This window comes from Garra rufa, chromosome 1 (genome assembly GCF_049309525.1).
Source record: "Garra rufa chromosome 1, GarRuf1.0, whole genome shotgun sequence".
Lineage (NCBI taxonomy): Eukaryota > Metazoa > Chordata > Actinopteri > Cypriniformes > Cyprinidae > Garra > Garra rufa.
The window spans coordinates 9,143,980-9,155,813 of NC_133361.1; the positions used below are offsets into that span (position 1 = coordinate 9,143,980).

The following is an 11,834-nucleotide window of genomic DNA, read 5'->3' on the forward strand; positions in this document are numbered from 1 at the left end:
ATGGTGATAAGGACACCATACTTTAACTTTACCTAACAAGAGATGTATCTTACTAGAAATCTTACTAAAAACATTACACTGACCATCTAATTTTGGTGAGTTATAACAAATATTACAAAGCAATGTTGTGGTAATTTGGATTTGTTTTTCACTTTTCACTTACAGACAAGCGAAACAAGGGCCTTTCCTGTCTCTGCAGAAGACGACTGTCTGAAGTTTCGGATACGTTGAAAGAGGTGCTCCTTCAATACAAGACTGTTTTAGGCCCTCAGGGCTCTGCTATAGAACTGGAAGATAAACAGGAGAATGAAAGTGATTTCAGCAGTCCAGACACCAGTGAAAATGAAGAGGAGGAGTGCAGGTAATGAATATGTGAAAAGTGTCATTTGTATATCCTTAATTTATGTAACCTGTCAAATTGAGTAAAGATAGCATTAATACTACATTTGTTTAATGTTAAATGTCTACTCCTGTCTGTTTGTGTCTGTGTCTCTCAGTGAGGAGCTACCGGGCAGGTGTCTGTAATCGCTTGATTGCGGCCAGGGCAGTGTAAAAAGAACTTCATGGGTGCCATTCTGGATTCCTTCTCTCCTGTATCACATTGTTTTGCTTTTTGTTTGCCTTTTTGCCATATGACTTATTACATCACACTTTCATTTCATACCATATCATTTATACTGATTATTGCTTATTTCTCAGGTTTCATCTCACGTATGTACTGTAATAAATCACTATTTTATGTATCTTTATCCACGTGTGGTCTCCCATTTCATGTTGCCTGGGCAAAAAGGAGCCTAGTCAGGGTTACACTGTTGTTCCATTTTTCTGGACTTGTAAGGTTTATACATGAGCTAAGTAAAATCACAACTACACATTCACTGATTCTATAGTGCCTCCTAGAAATCAATTTTTTTTTAAATCTTATGCTCCACCTCCTGACAACACACAAGCAGCGGGAGGTCTAAAATTTGACTAACAATTTATCATTCCCTGTATCAATATGTGCCACATGCTGACATTTCATGAAATAATGGGTGTAACACTTACCTAGGCCTCTCTGGCCAATATGGGTGTTTGAATTGTAGTTTATAAGTATATCTGGTGCATCAAGCTTGCCACCAATATGTCAAAAAGATATTTTGTGGATTAAATGCACATAAAACACACATCAAATGTATATGCTAATACAGAGCAGCACTACAGGCATTAAATAATACTAATAAAACATTTAATTTGTATAGTGCTTTTTAAGACCATAGAGCAGTGCTTCCAACCCTGCTCCTGAAGGACCCCCAACACTGCACATTTTCTTTGTCTCCCTAATCAAACACCTCATTTAACGCCTCAGCTCATTAACCCATGTGGTAATGAGCTGATGAGTTGAATCAGGTGTGTTTGATTAGGGAGACAAATAATATGTGGAGTGTTGGGGGTCCTTCAGGAGCAGGGTTGGGAAACACTGCAATACAGAGTACAGGTCCATCTCAATTAATTAGAATGTTGTGAAAAAGTTCATTTTTTCTTGTAAGTTATTTCAAAAAGTGAAACTTTCAGATATTTTAGATCCATTGTATGTAAAGTAAAAAAACATTTCAAAGTTTGTTTTTTTTTTTTTTTGGGGGGGGGGGTAATTTTGATGATTAGAGCTTACAGCTCATGAAAGTCAAAAATCAGTATCTCAAAATATTAGAATATTTACATTTGAGTTTCAACAAATGACCATCCCTACAGTATAAATTCACTGTATCTCTTGTTCTTTGAAACCACAATAATGGAGACAATAATGGAGAGGACTGCTGACTTGGCAATGATACAAACATTGACACCCTCCACAAAGAGTAAATCACAGAGGGTCATTACTGAAGGGGTGGATGTTTACAGAGTACTGTATCAAAGCATATTAAATGCAAAGAATTTGGGTAGGAAAAGGTGCACAAGCAACAGGGATGACTGATTCAAACACTTGTGAGAGCTTCACAAGGAGTGGACTGAAGCTTGAGTCAGTGCATCAAGAGTCACCACGCTCAGACGTCTTCAGGAAAAGGGCTACCAAGCCACTTCTGAACCAGAGACAACATCAGAAGCATCTTACCTGGGCTAAAGACAAAAAGGACTGGACTGCTGCTCAGTGGTCCAAAGTCCTCTTTTCAGATGAAAGTAAATTTTGAATTTCATTTGGAAATCAAGGTCCCAGAGTCTGGAGTGGAGAGGCACAGAGTCCATGTTTCTTGAAGTCCAGTGTTAAGTTTCCACAGTCAGTGATGATTTGGTATGTCATCTGCTAGTGTTGGTCCACTGTGTTTTCTGGAGTCCACAGTCAACTCAGCCATCTACCACTTCATGCTTCCTTCTGCTTTGTGGAGATGCAGATTTCATTTTCCAGCAGGATTTGGCACCTGCCCACACTGCCAAAGGTACCAAAAGCTGGTTCAATAACCATGGTGTTACTGTGCTTGATTGGCCAGCAAATTTGCCTGACCTGAACCCCATAGAAAATCTATGGATATTGTCAAGAGGAAGATGAGAGAGCAGTGCCACAGACTGATCACCTCCATGTCACACCGAATTGAGGCAGTAATTAAAGTAAAATGAGCTTCTACCAAGTATTGAGTGCATATAGAGTAAATTAATATACTTTCTATAAGGCCAATAATTTAATTAAAAAAAAAAAAAACATTTTATTGGTCTTATTTTTTTTATTGGGTATTCTAATTTGTTGAGATAGTGAATTGGTGGGTTTTTGTTAAATGCATTGAAGTTTCACAATTTGAGTTGAATTACTGAAATAATTAAACTTTAAAATAAATAAATTAAACACAACATTCTAATTTTTTGAGATGCACCTGTACTGTTGCAGTAGTCCAGTCTGGAGGTGATGAGGGCATGGATGAGATTGATGCATTGGACAGCAGGGTTGGGGTCAATGCAGGAATGAACTCAACAATTCCAATTCAAAGAAGGAAATGGAATTGGAATTGAACAACAATTACAGGAAACAGAGTTGGAATTGAATTGGAATTACAGGAAGTGGAATTCAATTCAGGGAAATTCCACTGAATTCCATTTAGTGCTGTTTAGTGCAGTAAGCATTTATTTGTGATTACATTTAGAGACATACATTTGAACTTTATTTATGATGCTTTACAAATACCAAGTAATGTATGAAACAGAGTTGATCAAATGCAAGGAAATAAAAATGAGAACTGTACTTTATGAATTAATAATTGAATGACAGTGGTGATAAGTTTCTGGATGCACTATACATTCAATGTATGATTACCACATAGTGTATGTCTCAACTCACAAACAAATGAGTCATGTTCATTCATGTATTTCTTTCACTTTTTATTGCATCAAATTATCATAATTTGCTGAAATTTGGCATGTGAAATGGTCATGCTTAACATACTAAACATACAGTACTTTGTGTTTCTTTTATATGTTTGTTGTTTATGTGATTTACAATATTTAATGTACTTTAAACTATTAAGCAAATCAAGTCACATTTTTTTATTTAGCAACTCAAGTGGAATTTATTTGATTTCAATTCTGTTTCCTGACATTCCAATTAAATTCCAATTCCATTTCCTGTCAGCTGCATGCAATTCCAATTCCAATTCCATTCCAGGAAGGGAATTTGAATTTACCATTCATTCTCAATTCAATCATGAATGGCCCCAACCCTGTTGGACAGTTAGTTCATCAATATAGAATATGGGGCTATATATGCAGTATGATGCACCGAAGCTGGAAGATGGAACATGTCTTAATTCACATGAATTGACATGCATAGGCATTTAGCATATGGGTTACAGTTTACATAGCCCCATATTGTACATTGCGGAACCAACTTTACAGGTGGTACATTTTGGCCTATTTACCAATGAGGTACAGCTGATTCAACCACCAAAACCACACATTTTTCCAGAACCCTATAGCCTGTAAATGTTCTGTCAATGGTTGGAGAATTATTTAGGAACTGTTCTGTCCCGAAAAGTACTGCCCACATGCTGTCCTATGATGCGAGGATGTCTGGGCCCTTGACTTGCCAAAGCAGGCCAGCTATGAAACTGGATATATTTTAGCAAAACATATACATCAGAATTTATTTTGCCAAAATGGCACATATCTTTATGTTTTATGCTCATGAAATTGTACTGTATCTCTGCATATGATATGACTGGTGTGTGTGTGTGGCAATAAAATTACCTGTTATTTAACCAGATAGAAGAAAGCATCTGATGAAATGTTACTGCCCCTGGACCCCAGGTTATCTCAGTAGAGCCCACCAAAGGTATAAAAAATGACACATTCAAAAGGGCTTGAATCCTTGAATGTGTTATGCTAATCACTTAAGATATGGTTTATAATGATTATGATTATATCTGTTATTGGTCCATCTCATTTACAAACATGTTATATGAACCACAGCATACAATGACAAACAATATAAACAGTGTAATTAAACAAAATATATAAAAAATGTGTATTTCTGACCCCTGTTGCTAGGCAACACACCCTGTACAGCTTGGCTAAAGAACAATGAATGGGCTACATGAAACTACAGAAATGTATAATTTACTATGCATTAAATTACAATGCATTAGAATCATGATATTGTTATCACCCAATTACGCAATAAATCATTGTTAGAAGGAAATATTTTTTATTGTTATTTATGCAATGGATTATCAATACATGGATATTCAGTCAGAGGAAGAGTGTCCACTCCACGCACATTGGGGGCACACCCGGAGTAGTGGGCATACTCTATTTGACTGTAAACATCAACACCCATCAAATCAACTCACGATTACCACAAACTGCACAATTACCTTTAACAATAAAACACTGTTAACAAAGTGTAAAAACTATTCCATGTTTATTAATGTAATGCATACTAATTTCATTTACAGACATTGTTTGCTTATTTTAATTATTTTGTACTTTGTTGAATGTTGTTGTCTATATGAAAGTGACAAAAGACAATTATTGTCTTCTCTATGCATATATGTATGAAAGTAACAAAAATCTCTCAATATTTAGCAAAAACTTTATTTAATATACATTTAATGGAAACTACAGGGATGCAAGCAGATGAAAGGTGGAAAAACAGGAGTGTGTGTGGGGGTGGGAATTGTGTTTAGGCTTAAGAGGCTGTTTGATTGGACAGCCAAAAAGCGGCATGAGGTAAAAGCAGCAGCACCACCACCATTGTCCACTGGAACATTCTTGGGTCTTCTTTTTGGGTCCTTCTACAGTCTCACCACCACAATATAATAGGAGAGCCTAAAAACCAAATTGGAAAAACAGATTTATGCCCAAAATGCTGGTCATTATTGGGAAATAAGTCCCTTTAGGATAAAGCAAGACCTGTTCGCCTTGTAGGGAGTTATTTTAAATATAATGACTGGCGTTCTGCACATTATCCCTTACTTATTAAATTACTAGTCATTCACAGACATATCGTGTGGCTGTGAAATGAAAGTGAAACATGTACTTACCAAGGATCAACGACCAAACAGTGGAGTGGGACTACTACAGGGAAGTGTGGCACGACAAAGACCGGCTTCTTCAGCTTGTTTCTGGTGGGGGGGGGGGACAAATATGTAATGCTCAGCTGACATTTTCCAGTGTGTGTACAGAAGTTGGTAAAGTAAAAAATTGAGGATGTCCAAAACAGTACAACACTTACTTATCTACCTTACCAGGGACCACTGATGAACTGCAACCAAATAATGGAGTGGGACCACATCAGCAGCAGTGACTGGTAAAACATCAGTAAAGGGGAAAGATGTAAGGTCATTTAAACCACCAAGAATAACAAGTTTCAGCCAACCAATCCTAAATCAACAAATATTGTAAATAATCACACTACATTACCTTCTGTTGTATGAATGTTGGAAACTGCCATGCATATTACATATAGAAACATGTGTTTGTGATGACCATTATGGATATTGCACATTCATTTTAAATTATTAACACTGTCATTCGTGAGGGATTTTTTTAAAATTTACAATAAATTTCATCTGACTTACAGCATGTACAGAGTCCTGCTTTGTGCACACATTTTGCTCGGTTGAATGATTTACTAACCTCTTGATAAACCACATATCAAAAGAAGAACATGTTTCTGTATGGAGTTACGCATTTCTTGAATTATCCAGTTCTGAAATGGCAGGAAATGTTGAACATCTACCATCTTTAACACAGGGCTTGTAAACAACACTTTACTTTGTATAAAAATATCACAAAATTGCTATAAAAAACTTTATTGAATATGCAATGTACAATAAAAAAAATAAAACAACATATATTACTAAATTAATTAACTTAAACAAATGACTCCTTGGGCTCCCAAGTAGGAGTCCACTGTTTCCCACTGAAAACAAAAAGGAGACAATTAAGTTACATGTGATATTTCAATTATTCTATTGGGAATGTTAACTTCAAACACATTTGCACATTCTTCAAAACAGGTCTAGGTAAACGCAATTGACTTCAAAACGTGTGTGAGATTGAGAGTAAAATAGAGAGTCAGAGCAATCTTATTTCTGTATTTGTCATATAGTAGAAAACATACCATGCTGCACAAGGCTCCCAGTCAATCAGCAATTCTGTTTGACCCTATGGCAGGAACAACAATACATGCTTGCCTTACATATTTTTTGCATCAGGCTTTGGTAACAGCCACCATGTTTTTTGTTTCATGTTTTACTATTATATTTGAATTATTTTAGTCAAGAGACTGTAGTATATACTGTATACAATATTTACATTGTTTGATTATTTGCCAGCTTTACTTCTGTGATTGACAGGTATTTTAACTTAACATCTTGACATTAGTTTGACGTAAATAGAACAAATAAAGAGTAGTATGTGTTCTGTTATGCATGTCTTACCTTTCTCACTCTTTCTTTCAGAGCACTCCTAATTGGAAAAACACCTAGGCCAGTGTGGTAGGAGCAATCTGAAGGCATCAAAACTCAGATTACGAACACAACATCATAAACATATTCAGGTCAAGCATTCACATCAAAGTGATCAAACATCAAGTCTAAATGCAAATGTATTTATTTGACAAAAGTCATTTAAACTTACTTTTTTGTTTTTTTTTATCCATTTCTGCCTCTGTGGGATAAAAAAAAAAACAGACATATATTCACTCAAAAAAGGCAAACAATTCAAAAACGGTCTTGCTCACCATACCATTTATTACAAATATCAATATCATTAAAAAAAAAATTGACAAATGCAAAACATGCCTGACTTCCCCTTTCTCTTCCTTGTTGACCCTGTGGTTTTAAAGAAGTCAGATGTCAAACTAAGTATGGAGTGGAAAACAATTAAGGACTATCTAGGTATGTCTTTTTATACATTCATTAAAACAGGCACACATTCACACATGTTGTGTTTACACACACACACACACACACACACACACACACACACACACACACACACACACACACACACACACACACACACACACACACACATCATGTGTAACCTATGTCATACCACAAAAATGAACATGAACACCCAATCAGAACTAAATCAATCGGTTGAGAAGTTGCCCAGCAAAATTGCTGAAAAATTTGTTGGATACAGTACATACCATACTCTTTCTTATGTGTGCAATAACCTCCATTGTAACAACTGACATCATTAGCTAAGCTAATGATTTCAGTTGGAGACAACTAGCCTTTAGCTTACATGCTAATCGGCCCCTCCAACTTCAATTGAATTAGGCTAATAGGGGGATATGTCGAACTGGGATGTTGCATACAAATACAAAAAAAGTATATGTCCCTCCCTAATCTAACTCTCTGGTAGACAGCAAGTGAGCGAATTAAACAAAACACAGCGGAATGTTGCTTTAAGAGCTTTAAAAGTTCGCTGTAAGAGTTACCTTTTTTAGGTAGATGTATTTCACCTTCACCCACCACAGTGGGGCCTTCCAGCCCCGCCTCCTCCACGAGGCCATCACTCTCTACAGCTGGGCCTTCCAGCCCCGGCTTCTCCATGAGGCCTTCAGTCTCCACACCTGGGCCTTCCAGCTCCGCCTCCTCCACGAGGCCTTCAGTCTCCGCACCTAGACCTTCCAGCCCCGGCTCCTCCATGAGGCCTTCAGTCTCCACACCTGGGCCTTCCAGCCCCGGCTCCTCCATGAGGCCTTCAGTCTCCACACCTGGGCCTTCCAGCCCCGGCTCCTCCATGAGGCCTTCAGTCTCCACACCTGGGCCTTCCAGCCCCGGCTCCTCCATGAGGCCTTCAGTCTCCGCACCTAGGCCTTCCAGCTCCGCCTCCTCCACGAGGCCTCCCAGCTCCGCCTCCTGCACAAGATTTTCTGACCCCACCTCCCCTGAGGTGCCCTGCTCGTCACAGGGGGTGAGGGTCAAGGTGAGGACAGTGTCCTCACTTGCCTTCCAACCTGTTCAAATTTGATTCGAAAAAAATGGTAGGAATGAGGCTGAACTATAATGTATTATAATATTCAAACAGGCAGATTATTTGACATTGCCGCACATAAGAATTTTAAGACTATATTTCTTAGCTTGTATGCATTTACATATTTCTGAAACACAGGCAAAACATTGACTATAGGCTATTTTTCATACGGGATGCAAGTTTATATGATTTTGTTTAAGGTGTGAATAGCTAAAGGCGAAACAATGGGGAAAACAGGGAAACTTACTACAACATACACCAAATATCGAACTGGCATCTAAAGAAACCCAAACTATGTTTTACCAAATTTTCAGACTACACTTGGTAACCTATATTAACAAGGCTATGTATTGAACATGGCTGGAATTATAATCTTAAAACACCAGAGTATTGTTTATTTATGTAATTTTCGACTTAGTTTCTACGCAACAAAAAGTAGTTCTACCTTCAGTGGACAGTGTCTTGTTTGCCACAATTATCTCGTCCATGTAACCAACATTCCACAACGTTGAAATGTAATAAGGCTGTCATTTGTTGTATAAACTATAAATATTTGATAAGTGCTGAAAAAATAGGGAAGTATTGACAATCAACTGTACAAGTAGACGACTGAAAAAAATATATACTTTACATCTCACCTGCACAAACCAACTCATAAAAGGCAGTTATTTTGCTGAGGTGTTGTGTGGCCAGTGGGTCCAGTTCGCATCTTGGGGTGAGGGAAGTTATTTTTGTTTTTTTGCCATTGCCTTCCTTCTGAAGGAGGAGGAGTGGCTTGTAGCCCATTGCATGTAGCTTCTCAAGCTGCAAAGACATTTATTTTTAAAGGATAAATGCACTTATAACCAGCAAAAGCAAAATTACTGAGTCATCATCAAAACTGAATTTTCTATTTTGTCAAATTTACTCTGTATGAAAAATTATCTCTGGCTTGAATTTGATGTTAGAATTATTAACAGGTCAGGACTTAATGTTACATTTTAAAAGTCAAAATCTGGTTGCCACTTGTATGAATTTGGTAGCCCTGTAGATGTATAGATTTTTTCCATCCATATTTCATATTTACCACCCCAAATGAATAGGTTTACACTGAAAATCAATGCATTTCAATACACTGCAAATACATAACGGGATTAGTTCTACGAGACGGAAGATGGTACATCTAGGATACAGGATTTAGTAAAATACACAATATAGCTGTGTTGTTTACTTTGGTAAACCCATTCATACTGTATGTTTTTTTTACAAGGTTAAGTGCTCATGAAATAAATGAATTTTTGGTTGTCTTTTGAATGTTGTCAGGGATTCTGCATTCCGGATGATGGTAGGAAGATCGTTCCACCAGCATGGAACCGTGAATGAGAATGTTCTGGAGAGTGAATTTTTGGCAATGGGTATTTAGTTCATTAATATGCCTTTCAAGTTAACAGTCAGTGACTCTGACTCTGCTGGCCTGTTCCCAAAAGCCATAACCAATTTGAACTCAGGAACAGGAACTGACTCCACACTTCCCCTCCAATCCCCAGACTTTCTTCTGCCCACCTACTGTGCAATATTTAATACGTTTGATAACACTGCTATTCTGTGCAACTTCATTACTGTTCAATATTTAATACTTAATATGTAATACTTAATACTTCTGATACAATCAAAATCAGTTTAGAAACCAAATTTATTTTTTTATTTTAATTTATATAGCTTCTCAGAACTGTGCACCTTACACCCCCTCCCCCCTCTTTTGCAATACTTATTTTATTCCTTGTTGTTACATTTCTCTTATGTACATGTTGACAGTGGAAAAGGAGTTGCTTCAGTCTCGTTGTACATGTGTATAATAACAATAAAAGGCATTCTATTCTATTCTATTCTGAAGAATCTGTGTTTAAAGTTAAACTCCACTTTTAACAGTAGTACCTAAATTCCTTATTATTATTGCATGAATGCCATGACTACATTAAATTCATCACATACTACTGAAAGGGGGAATCACATGCTCAATTTAAGTCAGTTTTTCAATAAAGATTTACCTTGCCCGCAACTTGGACAGTTTTTAATTTTGGACCACCATGTGTTTAACACGCCTGCACTAGGCTTTAACTGTGTGAAAGAGAACCTTCAAGTTGCATTTGGTATTTAAACTCTGTTTAGAGGTCGAGGTAGAGGTAAACCCTATATTTCAGAAATCTGGTTTAAATCCCTCTTTAAAATAAATACAAATAAAAGCATTTGAAAAATATATTATGATCTTCTGTCAAAAATGTCACTCAATCAGGACTGGTAAATGTGGCGACCCTATTAAAAAAGGTAGTGTTAATTGTACACACCAAAATTATGGCTTCATCACGCATGGCTGCCTCATTGTGGTTTTTTTTAAGATTGCCAAGCCACTCCCCCTTCTTCATATCAAGGGCCTGCAGTCTCTTCAACAAACGTGCCTTCTTGGGCTGCTCTGCCCCACAGGCCTTACAGACCTTAGTGGCACAGGGCATGACCTGAGGGCAGTTGGGGCATTTCTTCTTATTAGAAACCATGTTGTCTGAGAAAAAAAGAAAGAAAAAAGAGAAAGTTATTTATGTATAATATAGGCTACCCATTGAAACATTCTGAATTAATATCACACTATAGGACTTAAAATCACACTATGTAAGGGATGCTATGTGCTTTCTTAATTTCAATGGTCAAATTGTCTTAACCAGTCATTCTTCTGAGTTTTGAACTTTGTTCGTGATGACATTGTGATAAGGGTAAACATTTCTCTGATTTTTAACTGCTATTTACACAATAATACACTGTGTGTGTGTTGCCCATATGAGAGACCGAACATAGTCCTATTGATAAAAGAAAAATGTGACATTTTAATGTCTACTGAACGCCTTATGAATATCACAATATTAAATTACACGAAAATCGAAAAGGAAGAGTTGAGAATTTTTTTGTGAACTAGTTACACTAACATGTGACTGACATGCAGTTAGCACTTATAGCGTTTTATATCAGACAAATGGAAACACCAAAACAATGTCACAAGAAGTTAAAATAGAGCATAAGGCAGTCATGACAATACTCCAGCAACATACTTGACTAATACACTTTTGCATACATATTTCATCGAATTATATAGTCTACTTGTTCATGAGGTTGCCAATAATTTTATCTTACCTTACTCAACGACTCCAAAGGACGTAACGTTAAGTAGCTAATTGGCGGTAGCGCCGTCACCCGGATATTGTTGTGCAAAAAAAAAAAAAAAAAAAAAAAAGGTGAAAAATTAAATTAAACTATTTTTTTTTCTCCAACAGGAGAACAGAAGAAACTTACTGGAACTTAAAAAAAAAAATCGGAGCTTAACTTACTGTAACAAAACTGAGCAACATACTGTA

The 11,834-nt window shown here is 36.9% G+C and overlaps 1 protein-coding gene across 2 annotated transcripts; it reads right to left on the minus strand.

The window, feature by feature from the left end:
• Positions 1-5,695: 5,695 nt before the first annotated feature.
• LOC141329438 (uncharacterized) lies at positions 5,696-11,319 on the minus strand. 2 transcript variants are annotated; one of them, XM_073835466.1, is made up of 7 exons: positions 10,779-11,319; positions 9,093-9,258; positions 7,916-8,437; positions 7,105-7,134; positions 6,906-6,973; positions 6,587-6,630; positions 5,696-6,385 (listed from the first exon to the last, which is right to left on the minus strand). In XM_073835466.1, the coding sequence occupies exons 1-7, from the start codon at positions 10,983-10,985 to the stop codon at positions 6,337-6,339; spliced, it is 1,086 nt and encodes a 361-aa protein (XP_073691567.1). In that variant the 5' UTR covers positions 10,986-11,319; the 3' UTR covers positions 5,696-6,336. The 2 variants fall into 2 exon arrangements, with proteins under 2 accessions (XP_073691567.1, XP_073691566.1); XM_073835465.1 differs by lacking the exons at positions 5,696-6,385; positions 6,587-6,630; positions 6,906-6,973; positions 7,105-7,134 and having other exon boundaries at positions 7,518-8,437.
• Between the last annotated feature and the right edge of the window lie 515 nt (positions 11,320-11,834).